Source organism: Mobula hypostoma, chromosome 3 (genome assembly GCF_963921235.1).
Source record: "Mobula hypostoma chromosome 3, sMobHyp1.1, whole genome shotgun sequence".
Classification (NCBI taxonomy): Eukaryota; Metazoa; Chordata; class Chondrichthyes; order Myliobatiformes; family Myliobatidae; genus Mobula; species Mobula hypostoma.
Genome location: NC_086099.1, coordinates 13,786,244 through 13,804,061, shown reverse-complemented (window position 1 = coordinate 13,804,061; position 17,818 = coordinate 13,786,244). Strand labels below are relative to the sequence as shown.

At 43.6% G+C, this 17,818-nt stretch overlaps 1 protein-coding gene across 5 annotated transcripts in view; it reads left to right on the top strand.

Moving 5' to 3' along the window:
• Positions 1-6,612, top strand: part of atp8b1 (ATPase phospholipid transporting 8B1) — a 182,791-nt gene extending 176,179 nt beyond the window's left edge. For all 5 annotated transcript variants that reach the window (XM_063042668.1, XM_063042669.1, XM_063042670.1 and 2 more), the window contains 3 exons: positions 236-374; positions 2,082-2,212; positions 5,679-6,612. In XM_063042668.1, coding sequence (XP_062898738.1) covers positions 236-374; positions 2,082-2,212; positions 5,679-5,903 — 495 coding nt within the window. In that variant the 3' untranslated portion in view covers positions 5,904-6,612. The remainder of the gene's footprint in view (positions 1-235; positions 375-2,081; positions 2,213-5,678) is intronic.
• Positions 6,613-17,818: the final 11,206 nt, after the last annotated feature.

The following is a 17,818-nucleotide window of genomic DNA, read 5'->3' as shown; positions in this document are numbered from 1 at the left end:
CTGATGGCAGAACCAAAGTAACATACGCAAAATGGTGGAGGAACTCGGCAGGTCAGGCAGCATCTATGGAGGGGAGTAAAGAGTCGATGTTTCAAGCCAAGAACCTTCATCAAGACCAACATTACATAATCAAAAACTACATTTTGTGTTTTGCTCGGAATGTTTTGTAGCGTATTCAATGCAGAATATTCAATACAGAATGTTTGTCTCAAATATTTTAACTATTTTCTTCCAGATTGCTCTGGACACCTCTTACTGGACCTTTGTCAATGCCTTTTCAGTCTTCGGAAGCATTGTGTTTTATTTTGCAATCATGTTTGACCTTCATAGTGCAGGAATCCATATCCTCTTCCCGTCGACCTTTATGTTTACTGGTTAGTAGCATTATGAAGTATTATACAGTTTTTGAAGTGAGGGAATACTTTCCAATAGTTAAAAGATGTTAAAAGTGGAGTTCCATGTGGATGGGTTTTGGGGCCGCTGCTATTTTTAATTCACATTAATGATATGGATAAGTACAAAACAAATAAACTAATAAAATTTGCAGATGGCACAAAATTGGGGGGGGGGTGCAGGCTGAAAACGTTCAGACAGCAAAATCAATACAGTTAGATCTATACAAAATCCAGCTGTGGGCAGCTAAATAGATGAAATTTAGTGTAAGTAAATGTAAAATATTACATATAATAAGTACAAATATTTGGAAATCCTGAGTTGAGGCTGACAATTTTTATACGCCGTTCCGGTCACCTACCTACAGGAACGATATTAATAAGATTGAAAGAATACAGAGAAATTTTACAAGGATTTTGCCAGGACTTGAGGACCTGAGTTATTGGGAAAGGTTGAATTGGTTGGGCCTTTGCAATCTGGTGTGTAGGAGAATTAGATTATGAGAACACTCAGTCTTTTATTGTCATTTAGAAATGCATACATGCATTAAGAAATGATACAATGTTTCTCCGGAGTGATATCACAGAAAACGGGACAAACCAAAGACTAACACTGTCAGAACCACATAATTATAACATATAGTACAGCAGTGCAAAGCAATACCATAATTTGATGAAGAACAAACCATGGGCACAGTAAAAAAAAGTCTCAAAGTCCCCGAGTCGATCGATTCCCGAGTCCCCAATAGCAGGTGGCAAAAGGGAGAAACTCCCTGCCATAAACCTCCAGGCACCGTCAACTTGCCGATGCCTTGGAAGCAGCCGACCACAGCCGACACTGAGTCCGTCCGTCTGAAAACTTCGAGCCTCCGGCCATCCCATCCAATACAGCCTCCTGAGCACCATCCTCTGCTGAGCGCCTTCGACCTAGCCCTGGCTGCTGAAACAAGCAAAGCCGAGGATTTGGGGCCTTCTGCTCCAGAGATTCCGGTTACCAAACAGTAGCAGCAGCAGCGAAGCGGGCATTTCAGAAGTTTTCCAGATGTTCCTCCGTGCTCTCACGTCTGTCTCCATCAAATCAGAATTGTGCACGGTCCCCTACTTGACAGATTACAGATATCATTCACCAGAGAGGCCATGCACGCTGTTGTCATGGCACCATCTTCTCCTTCCATGAGGGGTATGGAGGGGGTAAATGCAAGCAGGCTTTTTCCACTAAGATTGGGTGAGACTAGAACTAGAGGCCATGGATTAATGGTGAAAGGTGAAATGTTTTTTGGGAACATGAGGGAGAACTATTTCCCTCAGATGGTGGTGAGAATGTGGAACGAACTGCCACTGGAAGTGATGGATGTAGGTTCGATTTCAACACTTAAAAGAAGTTTGGATAATTATATTGATGGGAAAGCTATGGTCCAGGTGCAGGTTGATGGGACTAGGTAGAATAATAGTTTGGGATGGACTAGAGGGCCTGTTTCTGTGCTGCAGACGACTTCTTTCCAACTACCTTTTTGCATCAAAGAATAACTAAACAAAATCCAAGTAGATATTTTAAATTTACTAACAGATGTGACATTTATCATAATAAACAAAAGGCAAAAATGGGTAGTGAAATTTACAAAATTTGGTTAGAGAAATGCACTTTTTTAAAATTGAACTGCCGTAATAATATAACTGTTTTCTTCACAGGTGCAGCTCCTAATGCCCTTCGACAGCCATATCTATGGTTGACTATCATCTTAACTGTGGCAATCTGTCTCCTCCCTGTTGTTGCTATTCGTTTCATGTCTCAGGTTCTGAGCCCCTCAGAAACAGATAAAGTAAGTAACTAGTTGCTCCCGCAGTTTGAGCAATAACTTTATCCTCATACAACTTACATAAAGACAATTACAATTCATTTTTAGAATCTATTAAACTTTTTATTTTCATCTGATGTGCTTTGTTAACAAAAATAAAAGAGCAAATAACTAAATCATGAATTTACAGAGAAGTTCTCTTTGTAAGTTTATGAATGGCAGTGACAGGATAGATATTGAGATGATACATCCCTTCACGTAAGAATCTAAGGGTGATTGTTTCAAAGTTATCCATTTTAGCAGATTTTTCTGTGGGTGTTGAGTGTCGTAATTCCTTTCTGAGGCATGCTGGAAGCAGGAGCTCTGAATATAGTTAGCAGTGGTGTGATCACTCGAGTCGAGTTTTTGAGTTTGATGTTCTCCTAAGGGATTATCTATTGGGTGGGTCCTCAGATGACTACAGGGGCCGATCCAGGATCCACGTATTCTGGTGCAGTGTAGGCATGAGTAAGTGGCGATTGTGATAAGTGGTCGGGTCTTTTGGTTGCTCAGTCTCTCCTTTCATGGCTGCCACTTGTTCTCTGCGGCAAAGCAGAGGTCGTTCTCCTGAGGGCCAGCTCCCTGTTGAACAGATTTCCTTCAGCTGTGTCTATTGAACGTAATATATGCCTAGTTTTTAGACGTAATGTTGAATTTCTTCAGGCTGATATTGATGCTATCTTTTGAAGCATTTCCTTTGCTCACCAAGGGCTCACTGAGGCGGATATGTTAGGGTCTTTTAAGAGACTCCTGAATAGGTACATGGAGCTTAGAAAAATAGAGGGCTATGATAACCTTGGGTAACTTCTAAGTAAGTACATGTTCAGCATCGCATTGCGGGCGGAAGGGCCTGTATTGTGCTGTAGGTTTTCTATGTTTCTAAATGGTACAATATAGCTAGAGGAGCTGAATGCCCAACTTCTGTTTCTAATTGGTAGACCTGCAGGCAATAAGGGCTTTGACCTGAATGAGGATTATAAGAACATAGGAAGGCCAGTCTGAACTTTGGAGTAATTTTCCTGCAGGTTGTCCTTTCATTATGGAGTTGGTTTAAGGCAAAAGTTCCTTTTCTTGGTGTACCTTTTGGATTGTGGTTCATTCACACGGTGAATTCAACAGACTATCAATGAGTGAAGCTGAACTGCTACTGCAGAAGGATGAAAAGAGAAATGAACAAAATATAGAGAAGGCTCAAAAAATGGAAATGGATACACATCAAACCAGAACTTATACAAGTTTAACACAACATCTTTATTTTACTTTTCTAACCCTCTAGAACTAGATCCAAGTGCTTAGTTTGATTTTATTTTTGTGTCTTGCCAACTGGTGGGCAACATTTAGTGGAATGTTAAGTGGTAGCCCAAGTGTCGAGATAGGAATGATTTACAGTTTTAAGTTAATACTCTGCACCAGTTTTAAATTAATACTCTGCACAGAAAATTGATTAATATAAAGTTCAAGTTTATTGTCATATGATTCTGTATGTGTGACACACACACACACACACACACACACATATAAATCAAAATATTACCATAAATAAGTTAAAAATATATCATTAAAAATGTAGCAACGCAGTTAAACAGTAGTAGCATTTTTCAGTAGAAGAAAAGACAAACAAGACAAGAAATGTTGCCGTTGTTAGGAGTCAGAGTGGCTGCTGTATTCGTGTGTCGCCATCTTGATTTCAAAGAAAACATGGACTGGTATCTCTAAAGGTGGATAAATTGCCAAAGTAGAGAAAATGTATCTAGGCTCTGTTCAACAAAACATAAAGAGGAAATTTACAATCACTATTCTTGTATTACAGTTGTTGTTCTGGAAGACTAGACTGCTAATCTAATACTGTTTGCTTTAAAAAGTGGACAGTCTCAAGTAATTAACATCCAATAAGTTTGGAGAATGCAAACAAGAGAATAAATGCTGACAATGAGGGAGTGAATGATCTTTGTTCCTTGAAGATAGCAGGACAGGTGGAAGAGATGGTTATAGAAAGGTGTACAGGATACTTGCCCTGGTCTTATAAGATGCTGCCTGGACTAGAGAGTATATCATTTGAGGATAGTTTGAGCCAGCTAGTGCTTTCTCTTTGGAGCAAAGGAGGATGAAAGGTGACTTGATAGAGGTGTACAAGAAGATAAGAAGCACAGGTGGAGTGAACAGCCATAGATTTTACCCAGGACATAAATGGCTATTGTGGTTAATTTGGTGTCAGTGGTAATGGAACAGGCAGATACAATAGCGAAATAAAGAAACTCTTAGATAGGCTAAGATGATAGAAAAAAAATGAATGACGGAACCTGAGTTATAAGGAAAGATTGGATTAGTTAGGACTGTATTCTTTAGAACATAGAAGACTGAGAGGAGATTGGATAGAGGTATATAAAATTATGAGGGATATAGATAGGGCAAATGCAAGCAAGCTGTTTCCATTGAGGTTAGGTGGGACTACAACCAGAGGGCATTGATTAAGGGTACAAGGAGAGAGTTCTTCACTCAGAGGATTGTGAGAGTGTGGAACAAACCACTAGCAGAAGTGGTGCATGCAAGCTTGATTTTAACATTTAAGAGAAGTTTGGATAGGTACAGGGATATGGAGGTCTATGGCCCGAGTGCAGGTCAGTGGGAATAGACGATTTAAATGGGTTGGTATGAACTAGATGATCCGAAGGGCATGTCTCTCTGCTATACTTTTCTATAACTCTATGACTTTAAAAATGGAGGGCTATGTAGGAGGAATGTTACATCAAAGGAAGCAGCATTTGTGTTGAGATTTGGAAGATGGGAAGGGAATGGTTAAGGGTGCTGAATGGGGAAAATCTTTCTCATCCAAAATTGCAGTGGCTAATGAAATTAGAAACATTGATCACTTATATTGGGATGATCCATGATATGTAGAGGGCATTGAAATACAACTAACTTAGCACCTACATTTTAGACAGCATGGATACAATGAGTTAACTAAAATTCAGAAGAGTGAGGGGTGACCTAATTGAAACCTATCAAATGGTGAAAGGTCTTGATAGAGTGGATGTGGCAAGGATATTTCCTATGGTGAGAGAGTCCAGGACCAGAGGATAGAGTAGAATAGAGGGGTATCCTTTTAGAATTGAAATGAGGAAGAATTTCTTTAGCCAGAGAGTGGTGAGTCTGTGGAATTCTTTGCCACAGGCGGCTGTGGAGAGCAAATTATTCTATATATTTAAGGAAGAGTTTGATAGATTCTTGATTAGTCAGGGCATGAATGGATACAGGGAGAAGTCAGGAGATTGGGGCTGAGAGTTAAAATGGATCAGCCATGATAAAATGGCAGAGCAGACTCGATGGGCCACTGGGCCTAATTCTACTCCTATATTTTATGGTCTTAATTATCTTAGCTCTGTTATACTTGAATTATCTCTACAAGGAGATGAGGCTCAGTGTTTTAAGTAATATCATTTGTTTTTAATAGATTCAAATGAACCGCAAAAAATATGAGATTGAACCGAAGCCCAAACCAAGTCGGCCAACTGCTTTCCAACGGAATGCATCAGTTCGTCGATCAGCCTATGCATTTTCACATCAACAAGGATATGCTGATCTAATTTCTTCAGGTCGCAGTATTCGTAAGAAAGCGCGCCCTGAACTACGTATCAGCAATCGGACGCAGGAAACAGCTGGTGCCAATACAAGATGAAGTCCCCATTGTGATGACTTTGTCAGTGACTATTTTATTGTTGAAAGGAAAACAACCTTTTTAAAAAAAAATCTCAGGATCGACTGGAGGAAGTTTCCAATACATTCAATAACATGACTTTCACACACTATGGGGTATCTGGGATCCTCCTAATTTGCACAAAAGAAAGATGAGGAAATCTGCAGGGGCCAACCACTATATTTAAGCATCAAGAGGTGATGAACCTGGTTTCCAAGCATTGTTCTCCTATTGCTACATGGTGAAATTTTATGGATTTTCATTTGAGACTTTTGTGAGTAATAAAGTGATACAGAATTTTGTTTTATGGACTTGCAGAAACTACCTGACTAGATTGTGTTTTTCATGTTTACATCATGTAAGTTACTCAACTTTTATTCAATTTGTGAATACAAAATGTTTCACCTTTAATACTTTACCAAATATGATGGCATTAAATCTTTTATAAAATTCTGATTTTTTTCCCACTATTCAAACTCTAAAGTCCAGTTATGAAAGATCACTTAAAATCTGCACTGCCATTTTTATTTTCTGATCTTAAGTTCTTAAATATTTTTTCCAGAAGTTATTAAATATTTAGTTTAAATGTTTCTCCTTATGAACTTTTTAAACAAATGTATTTGCCTTGAAGCATTAAATGTCTGTATTTAATGGATTTTTCAGGGTGTTTTTCTGTATTAAATAAGGACAAGTAAACATATAACATTTATTGCTGTTTTTCTTCAATTAATCCAGCATGCGCTTTTTTTTGTTAAATCACAAAATCAACGAGAAATCTGAAATGTACATCTTTAGCCTTTAACACCTTGTTGTTATCACTACTCGTTATATCCAAGGAAAACTGCAAGATTATCAGATCACATTTAAAACAGTTTGGCATTGTCTGAAACTAGGAATTAGTTGGATTTTCATTTCATTTTTTTCCTCAAGTCACCGAGTGACAGGAATCTGTTTTCCTTAGTGAAAAAATGTTTTTGACTTAGCTAATTGAAGGTTAATTTATGCAGCTATATTAATTATTTGGTTCATATTTACTGCCTTAATTTTTTCAAAAAAGCTAATAACTATCAATTAATTTAAATTGTTTTCTTTTATCTAACAGAAAAAAGTTTCTTTGCCATTGCTTTTCTGCTACCCAAACAACATTAAATATGTGCACACAACTGTTTGTACATAGGAGTTTAGATTTCACTGCATTGAGATACATTTATCACATATACATCAAAATGTACAGTGAAATGTGTCCTTTGTACTAGAACCTAGTGATGTGCTGGGGGGCAACCCAGCCTCCAAGTGTCACCATACATTTCAGTGCCAATGTAGCACGTCCACAATGCTTGGCATGACAACAGAGAACACAACAAACAACGAAACAACAACAGGGTGCCTGGCTTGTTGGAGGAACTCAGCAAGCCAGGCAGCATCTATGGAAAAGAGTACAGTCGATGTTTCAGGCTGAGACACTTCATCAGGACTGGAAAGAAAGAGGAGAAGTCAGGGTTGGAAGGTGGCGGGGTGGTGGGGGGGGGGGAGAATGAAATACAAGGTGATAAGTAAAACCAGGAGGGGAGAAGGGCTGAAGCAAAGAACTGGGAATTTGGTTGGTGAAAGAGATTAAAGGCTGGAAAGGATAGAAGACCATTAAAAAAAGGGAAGGAGGAGGATCACCAGACGGAGGTGATGGTAGGTAAGGAGATGAGGTGAAAGAGGGGAAAAAAGAACAGGGAATGGTGAAAGGGTTTCAAAAAATTGACGTTCATGCAATCAGGTTAGAGGCTACTCAGATGGAATATAACTTTTGTTCCTCAAACCTGAGTGTGGCCTCATTGCCGCAGTAGAGGAGGCCGTGGATTGACATGTTGGAATGGGAGGGGGAAGTAGAATTGAAATGGGTGGTGGCAAACGGGAGATCCGACTTTTTCTCGCGGACTGGTAGGTGCTCGTCGAAGTGGTATCCCAATCTACATCAAGTCTCACCAGTATACAGGAGGCCACACTGGGAGCACCAGATTCAGCAGACAACCACAACAAACTAGCAGGTGAAGTGTCGCCTCACCTGGAAGGACTGTTTGGGGACTTGAATGGTAGCGAAGGGGCAGGTGTAGCACTTGTTCTGTTTGCAAGGATAAGTGCCAGGAAGAATGAGCGGATGAGGGAGTCACGTAGGGAGTGATCCTTGCAGAAAGTGGGTGGAAGGAAACAGCAAAGCAAGTCCTTTTCCTCCCTCCTATCCACTCTCACGCACACAGACAGTCCTCCCACAGCGCGACAGGCCTCTGGGCCTCCAGCCTGCAGCCTCCAGTGGACTCTCAGACAGCGGGCCTCTAAGCTCCCCGGTGGACTTCAGATTTGTAGAACCAGGGCTTCGGCCACCAGCCTTCAACTTCTGTTCTTCAGATCGATCTTCAGGCTTTCATTATTTAGTATCAACTCCAAAACTAGATGATGATAGCAACCCAAACTCCAGGCCTTGCACTCCAAATGCACCAACTTGGAGACTCAGATGGTCATTGGCCCTTGTACCCCCTTCTTATGTGGTCATCCGATCTTGGGACATGCCAACTTGAGGGCATTTACTGAACCAGAGGGCCACCAGCCCTTGCCCTCGCCAATCCTCCTCCATGGTGCATGCCACCCCAACATCCATGGATATTCTTTGCACATATCCACTTTGCTAGCTTTGAGTGTTGTATCAAGGTGTTGCATCTAAATGTGCGTAGTATAAGAAATAATCTCCCTCCTGGCACTTATCCTTGTAAGCGGAACAAGTGCTACACATGCCCTTACACTTCTTCCCTTACCACCATTCAGGGCCCCAAACAGTCCTTCCAGGTGAGGCGACACTTCACCTGTGAGTCGGCTGGGGTGATATACTGCGTCCGGTGCTCCCGATGTGGCCTTTTATATATTGGCGAGACCCGACGCAGACTGGGAGACCGCTTTGCTGAACACCTACGCTCTGTCCGCCAGAGAAAGCAGGATCTCTCAGTGGCCACACATTTTAATTCCACATCCCATTCCCATTCCCATTCTGACATGTCTATCCACAGCCTCCTCTACTGTAAAGATGAAGCCACACTCAGGTTGGAGGAACAACACCTTATATTCCGTCTGGGTAGCCTCCAACCTGATGGCATGAACATTGACTTCTCTAACTTCCGCTAATGCCCCACCTCCCCCTCGTACCCCATCCGTTATTTATTTTTATACACACATTCTTTCTCTCACTCTCCTTTTTCTCCCCCTGTCCCTCTGACTATACCCCTTGCCCATCCTCTGGGTTCCCCCCCCCCCTTTGTCTTTCTCCCTGGGCCTCCTGTCCCATGATCCTCTCATATCCCTTTTGCCAATCACCTGTCCAGCTCTTGGCTCCATCCCTCCCCCTCCTGTCTTCTCCTACCATTTTGGATCTCCCCCTCCCCCTCCCACTTTCAAATCCCTTACTAACTCTTCCTTCAGTTAGTCCTGACGAAGAGTCTCGGCCTGAAACGTTGACTGTACCTCTTCCTAGAGATGCTGCCTGGCCTGCTGCGCTCACCAGCAACTTTGATGTGTGATGCCTGATGTTGTAGTGTGTGAAGGAAGAGAAGTGGATGCTGTTACTATTACCAGAGAGAAGGTGCTCAAAAAGCTGAAAGACCTAAAGATACATAAGTCACCCAGACCAGATGAACTGCAACCTAGGATTCTGAAAGAGGTAGCATTAGAGGCTGTGGTTGCATTAGAAATGATTTTTCAAAAATGATTGGACTTTGGCATGGTGCCAGAGGACTGGAAAATTGCAAATGTTACTCACTATAGGAAAGGAGGAAGGTAGTAGAAAGGAAATTATAGACCAGTTAGCCTGACCTCTGTGGTTGGGAAGATGTTAGACTCAATTGCTAAGGATGAGGTGATGGAGTACTTGGTGACGCAGGACAAGATGGTGTGAAGTCAGCCCGGTTTCCTTCAGGGAAGACTTGGAAAGTGTATGATCATGCACTTTGGTGGAAGAAATAAATGAGCAGACTATTATTTAGATGGGGAGATAATTCAAAATGCAGAGATGCAAAGGGACTTGGGAGTCCTTGTGCAGGATACCCTAAAGGTTAACCTCCAGGTTGAGTTGGTGGTGAAGAAAGCGAATGCAATGTTGGCACTCATTTCTAGAGGTATAGAATGTAAGAGCAGAGATGTGATGTTGAGGCTCTATAAGGCACTTGTGAGATCACACTTGGAGTATTGTGTGCAGTTTTGGGCTCCTTATTTTAGAAAGGATATACTGTCATTGGAGAGGGTTCAGAGAAGATTCACGAGAATGATTCCAGGAATGAAAGAGTTACCGTATAAGGAATATCTGACAGCTCTCGGGCTGTATTCCCTGGAGTTCAGGAGAGTGAGAGGGGATCTTATTGAAACATTCCAAATGTTAAAAGGCTTGAACAGATTAGATATGGCAAAGTTATTTCCCATGATAGGGTCTTCTAGGACAAGAGGGCATGACTTCAGGATTGAAGGATGTCCTTTTAGAACAGAAATGTGGAGAAATTACTTCAGTCAGAGGGTGGTAAATCTGTGGAATTTGTTGCCACGAGTGGCTGTGGAGGCCAAGTCATTGGGTGCATTTAAGGCAGAGATAGATAGGTTCTTGATTAGCCAGCGCATCAAAGGATATGGGGAGAAGACAGGGGAGTGGGGATGACTGAAAGAATTGGATCAGCCTATGGATGAATGGCGGAGCAGACTCAATGGGCTGAATGGCCCACTTCTGCTCCTATATCTTATGGTTTTATGGTCTCATGGAAAATCCTGCCTGATGAACCTGTTGGAATTCTTTGAGGAGATTACAAGTAGGATAGGTAAAGGGATGCAGTGGATGTTGTATATTTGTACTTTCAGCAGGCCTTTGCAAAGTGCCACACATGAGGTTGCTTACCAAGTTAAGATCCCATGGTATTACAGGAAAGTTACTGGCATCGTCAGAGCATTGGCTGATTGGTAGGAGGCAGTGAGTGGGAATAAAAGGATCCTTTTCTGGTTGGCTGCCAGTGAGTAGTGGTGTTCCACAGGGGTCGGTGTTGGGATTTTAAGCTGTATTTAAATGATTTAGATGATGGAATAGATGGTTTTGTTGCCAAGTTTGCAGATAATACAAAGGTTGGTCAGGAGGCAAGTGGTGTTGAGGAAACAGGTAGGATGCAGAAGGGATTAGACAGATTAGGAGAATGGGCAAGAAAGTGGCAAATGAAATACAATCTTGGAAAATGCATGGTAATGCATTGTGGTGGTAGAAATAAATGCATAGACTATTTTCAAAATGGGGGAAAAAATCGAAAAATCTGAGAGGCAAAGGGACTTGGGAGTCCTTGTGCAGAACAGCTTAAATGTTAACTTGCAGATTGAGTCAGTGGTGAGGAAGGCATATGCCTAGAACACAAGAGCAAGGATGTGTTGCTGAGGATTTATAAGGCACTGGTGAGGCCTCACCTTGAGTATCCTGAACAGTTTTGGGCCCCTCATCTTAGAAAAGATGTGCTGGCATTGGAGAGGGTCCAGAGAAGGTTCACAAGGATGATTCCAGGAATGAAAGGGTTATCATATGAGGATCGTTTGATGGCTTTGGGTCTGTACTCGCTGGAATTCTGAAGGATGAGGGGGCATCTCATTGAAACCTTTCGAATGTTGAAAGGCTTAGACAGAGTAGATGTGGAAAGGATGTTTCTTATGGTAAGAGAGTCTAGGACAAGAGGGCACAGCCTCAGGACAGAGGGATGCCCTTTCAAAACAGAAATGCGGAGAAATATCTTTGGCCAAAGGGTGGTGAATTTTTGGAATTTGTTGCCACATGACCCTGTAGAGGCCAGGTCTTTGGGTGTATTTAAGGCAGAGATTGATATGTTCTTGATTGGACATAACTTCAAAGGTTACGGGGAGAAGGCCAGGAACTGGGGTTGAGGAGGATAAAAAAAAAGGATCGGCCATGATTGAATGGCGGAGCAGACTCGATGGGCCAGATGGCCTAATTCTGCTCCTGAGGTCTTATGGTCTTGTGGAGTATGGAGCAGAGGCCTAGGATCAGGAATCCCCTTGTCCCATGCCCACACGCCAGGCCTGCCAGTGTGGTACTCAGAAAATGTGCATCAATATTCTTCTTCTAGTAGCATCCATGGCAATGGAGCCAGAGTGCCGAAGTTCAAAGTAAATTTATTATTAAAATACATATATATCACCATATACAACCCTAAAATTCATATTCTTGTGGGCATACTCTGTAAATCCAATAACCATAATAGAATCAATGAAAAACTGCACCAACAGGGTGGATGGCCAGTGTGTAGAAGACAGCAAACTGTGCAAATACAAAAAGAAAAGAAAAGAAGCAATAAATATTGAGAACATGGGATAAAGAGTCTTTGAAAGTGAGTCAATAGGTTATGAAAACTGTTCAGTAATTGGGGCAAGTGAAGTTGAATGAGGTTATTCCCCTCTGAATCATGAGCCTGATGGTTGAGGGGTAATAAATATTCCTGAATCTGGTGGTGTGAGTCCTGAGGCTCCTGCATATTCTTCCTGATGACAATATTGAGAAGAGAGTAAGACCTGTTTGGTGGGAGTCCATTATGATGAATGCTGTTTTCTGCAATAACACTATGTTTAAAAAAAAATCGCATTTGGAAAAGGAGGCCCTCTTTTAACATTAAGTTCCCAAAGTAGAATAGTTGACATGAGATTGTGGATGCCAGAATATGAAAGTCCAGGCAGCATCTATGGAGCAAAATAGACTGTAGGCATTTTGGGTCAAGACCTTCATCTGGACAGAAGGGTTATAGATGGGGAGATCCTTTATATTGTACAAGCTTAAACTGAGATTAAGACAAGTATGTGTAATGCACTGTAAGGATTCACTGCTAATGTAATGGCTTCTTTGTAATGTTTCACTGCTAAGGCTAATGTAATGGCTTCTCTGTAATGTTCACTGCTGAGGTAACAGTTTCTCTGTAGCAGCAATGTTTGGGTTACGGCTGGAGATAACAGAACTATGGTTATGCATGTTAGCCAATCAGAGATTGTTGCTCTGTCTTGTGAATCTGGAAGGAGATTTTTCACGGTCTTTGTCAAGGAGAGATGAAGAGGGAAGACACGTGTGGAGAGGGCTGGTAGACCACCAGATGGAGTGGACTGGGATCTGAGGGTCCAAAGGCAGGTGAAGCTCGGAGGAGACCGATGGTGGAAGAATGGCGACTGAGTGAGCTCCAACGTGCACTTTGACTTTTCCTGGAATTGGGCCCTTTTTTAATTTTCATTACTAACTCTCTGTTCAGAGAGATATTGGGAGTTTGATAACATTGTACATTGTATCCTCATTTGAGTAGGAGAGGAGGACTCACCGATAAGGACAGGAATGAACATCCATATGTAATTAAGTCAGGGCCTAGCAAAGGGAATAATTGATAAAGACTGGACAGCACATCCATCTGTAATTAAGCCTTGATCTAGCAGACTCTCTTATCTGTAACTACGTTTTGCAACAACAGACTTGGTGAGCGCACCAGTTCAAATGACATCTTGCAACAGTAATGTATGGGGCTTACTATGTATAAATATATCTCTGTAACCAGAGAGTGTTCCATCCTTGGCATTCGTTGGCAAGACCGTGTCTCCAGCCTGGAGGTCTTGGATCGCGCAGAGTCCACCAGCATTGAGTCCCTGATCATCAGAGCCCAGATGCGGTGGGTGGGACATGTCATCAGAAAGGACGACCACCGTTTGCCTCGCCAGCTGCTCTATGGTCAACTGGAGACCGGAAAGAGACCGCAAGGTCGTCCACGCAAGCGCTACAAAGACGCTATGAAGGAATTCCTACGCCACTGTGACATCCAGCCAAGGGAACTAGAAGCTGCGGCTGCTGACAGAGCCCGCTGGCGAGCCCTGTGCTATGAAGCCTACACCAGTTTTGAAGACAGGCGCTGCCAAAAACTGATGGTAAACCGTGAGCGGCGTCACAGAACAGCAGCCACAATTATTACAACAACGGACTAACAGTGCCCCCATTGTGCTAGAGTGCGCTTCCAGCCTGGGACTGCAGAGCCACCTCCGTGTCCACAGATGAACTGCACAACAACCTGTCTTCTTCCAATCCAAAGGACTACAGTACTGTACCACTATCCCCAGAGAGAGTCGGCACACTTGTCGGATGGTGGCAGTACTTACGTGCCTTCGCTCAAACTCCTACAGGAGGGTGTGCAATAAACTGTTATAACTATACGAAGATGGTCTCCCGAGTTTTATTCAGATTCGACTTTAACTTGGCGTCACGAACAGGATCCCAATAGAGGGATATCCAAGCCGACGGGCTGAGTAAGCGGCTGGACCACTCTCGGGACTGCGGAGACTGACCGGGCGCCCAACAGGTATTTTACCTTTTGTGGCTCTCCGTTAGTTCCTTTGGAGGCACGGTCCCTCGCCCAAGGCTGATCGCATAACCTTGACGGGATCGGGAAAGAATCTGCTGGGAGACTCGTATAAAGTAGGCAAATTTTATTAATTGAGCAGGAGGCGGTACCGGGTCAATTTATTAATTGAGCAGGAGGCAGTACCGTGTAAATTTTACGAATTGGGCAGGAGGCATTCGTGCCGGGTCAATTTATCAATTGGGAGGAGGTGCCAAGTCGGGTCAATTTATCAATTGGGCGGGAGGTGCCAAGCCGGGTAAATTTATCTGATGTATTAATTGAGCAGGAGGCCTTGTGCCGGGTGAATTACCTAGAGAACATGGGTCAATTGCAGTCGATTGATACGAGTGGGCCAGGAGCAGCCCTACACAATATGTGTGAGAGTTTTCCAGACAAGGAAAAAGATTTGCGAATGTTGAGTGCAGTGCTGAATAAGAAGTTGGGGAACGAAATATGGCCACTGGGGTGGGGTGGGGTGGGCGGGGTGGAACCTGGGATAATACCTCATGAGAACAAGCGGTAAATTTGATATGGAAAAAGAACCGTGGAAAGAAGTGGAAATTGTTGAAAAGAGAATGGAAGGAAAAGGCAGGCGTCAAGTGGAACAATATATTATTAGCAAGTTGGAGGAATAATGCATGTGACAAAGGGATAGAGGTATGTACCGCAGAAGGAACGCCAAAAGGTTGGGAGACGCTAAAGGCGGAGCATGAATGGGTGGATGGGCGCCGAAAACGAGAGCAGCAAAAACAACGTAAGCAAACCAAGGCTGACTTAGATAGGAGAGAAGGGCAGGAATGTCAGTGTAGAGTTCGAACTAATAGGGAAACAAGGGATCCCGAACCTATGTCTGGCATACCAACCCCATCTGAGGACAGTGACTGCAATGAGGAGTGGGTACCCACCGTACGCCCCCCCCCCAACCTTACCAGGGACCAAGTGCACCCAGTGCTCCCGAACCCCAGTATTCAGATACGGTGGCCGCTCGGGTAAAACAGCGGCGGGAGAAGGGGAGGTCCCTATGCCCTGAGATCCATAGAGGGAGTACCAAGGATTGTTCCGAGACGGGGAGGGAAGAATCCAATAAAACCCCCAGAATTAACGGCTCCACTAAGACAATTGTGCACCCGAATGCTGCCCAGTCCACGAGCAGCGGAGGAAGGACAGTCCTCCGTGATTCCTGTGTATGCACCCTGGAAGCCTCAAGATATGATAATGATCATGAATCAGGCCCCAGATAGGAAAGAAAAACCAGCACAGTTTGCTCAGTATGACCGCAGTACTATACAAATATATAATGCGACCCCGCATGATTTACTGTGTTCGGTCTCTGCTGCATGATTCTCTCAGTTGATGAGGGGCGGAACTGGAAGACAGAATTGAGATACCAAACCTATCAGGAATTACAGGCGGGAAAGCATAATGAGAGTGAACAGACAGACCAGATTATTCAAGCCTTGGAAAGGGCTCTCCAGCAACCTGTAAACATCACTAAGGTACTTGAATACAAACCTAAGCCTGGGGAATCGGGACCAGGCTATTGGGAGCGATTTGTGGCCTGCTACGGCACTTTCGCAGGAGACCAGACCTTTAATAATGGGGATCCGTCCCCCCAGTTTAATGCCCTACTGCTCCAATGCTTACCAACTAAGTTAGCCAACATGATTAAAACCAATAATATGGATTGGCCTGACAATGACCGAAACCGAATGGACAAGCTTTGACATATTATTGGGACGCGGCTTTTGAATCCCGATCAACCCTGAAGGGAACTAATATTAAAGGTGAATATGTTCAGCGGGGAGAAGGACGTGAGCGGGCTATATCTGGGGATCAGAACTGGTATCATCTTCCTGATTGGCCGTACCCTGATAACCCGGACTCTTCTGGACAGGACCCAATCGAACGCTAGCCCAACGACTTCCGTCCAACTGTCAGGATTCTAGGAATGGCAGGCCTGGTCCACCGCGCCGACCGCTATCACAGACAGACAATGGGTATGGGGTGGGGGCGACCCCAGACCAAGTCGGGTGCTTCAATTGTGGACGTCCTGGGCATTGGAGGGTGACCTAGGTTTTTGGACCACCCCAGCGGGACAGGTTTGTGCTCCTACACAGTTTTTACCAACATTGGTCGATTATATACATAATTGTACACACCTGGGAAAGGAGGGAATGGTTGGTAACCTGTACCCTGCACACCGGGTACGACTTCCTTGACAGGGGAACCTTATTCGTGTCTACAAGTTGATTTTATTGAATTGCCTAGAGTACATTGCTATAGATACTACTCAGTTATTATAGATGTTTAGTAGATGGATTGAAGCTATTCCAACTACCAATAATACTGCTATGACTGTTCTGAAAGTATTATTACAGGAAATAATTCCCAGGTACGGCCTGCCAGAGATACTGAGCTCTGACAATGGCCCACACTTTATGGCGAAAGTAAACGAAGGGGTATGTAACTAGCGAGCTATCAAGCAAAAATTCTGCTGTGTACACCACCCATGGGCCGCTTGCGTAGTGGAGAGAGCCAATGGCACGCTGAAGAGTAAATTGACCAAACTAACGGTGGAGACTGGACTCACTTGGTTGAAGTTCCTACCGCTAGCCCTATTCCAAATGAGGGTTACCCCACAGGGGAAAGCAGGTTTGTCACCAGCTGAAATTATTTATGGTCGGCCTATGAGGACATCCTGGGAACCAAGAACTTATGTACCATTGCTCCCAGAAAGTCTACCAGCAAAATTTGGATCTGCATACCCTGGGGGAAGAGATGGGGAAGTATATATGCCAACTAACCAAAATTCTCCAAGCATTACATTCGCAGGTACGACAAGCTTACAAGGAAGAGAATTACCCCACAGAGAGGAGTGACTATCCCACCCTAGAACCTGGGGATTTTGTCCTGATCAAGAACTGGGATTGAGGGAAACTCTGACCTCGGTGGAGAGGACCATATCAGGTGTTACAGACCTTCCCACAGCTGTGAAACTGAAGGGGCAATCTCGGTGGATGCATCGAACAGACTGCAAACGTGTTACTGAAGGAAATGAGTAGGACTCTCTCGGACTAAAGGAAAATGTATTGGTTGATAGTGGTGTCCGTGCTTATGCCTTTGAGAGGGGCCCCCATCTCAACACCTTTCTCTCTCTCTGTCACGCTTATGCCAGACAGGTAGAACTAGGGTACCATTCCGCGGCAGAGTAAAACTATGATTCCAATGTCAGTAATCCCGCTCAACCAGAGTGAGGAACTCTCAGCCTGGGCTTTCTCAAATAACACCCGATGAAGTGAGGTGAGGAACTAGCCCAGTCTGAGATGACTGTGTCTGTCAGTGCTCTGAGGGATGGTATCTCAGCCCCCCACCAAACGGAACCTCATATACTTGGAAACATGCACCCTGGCCAGGGGCATATCTACGGAAAATAGCGCCCACGGCAAGCACTGAAATTGCGCCCCT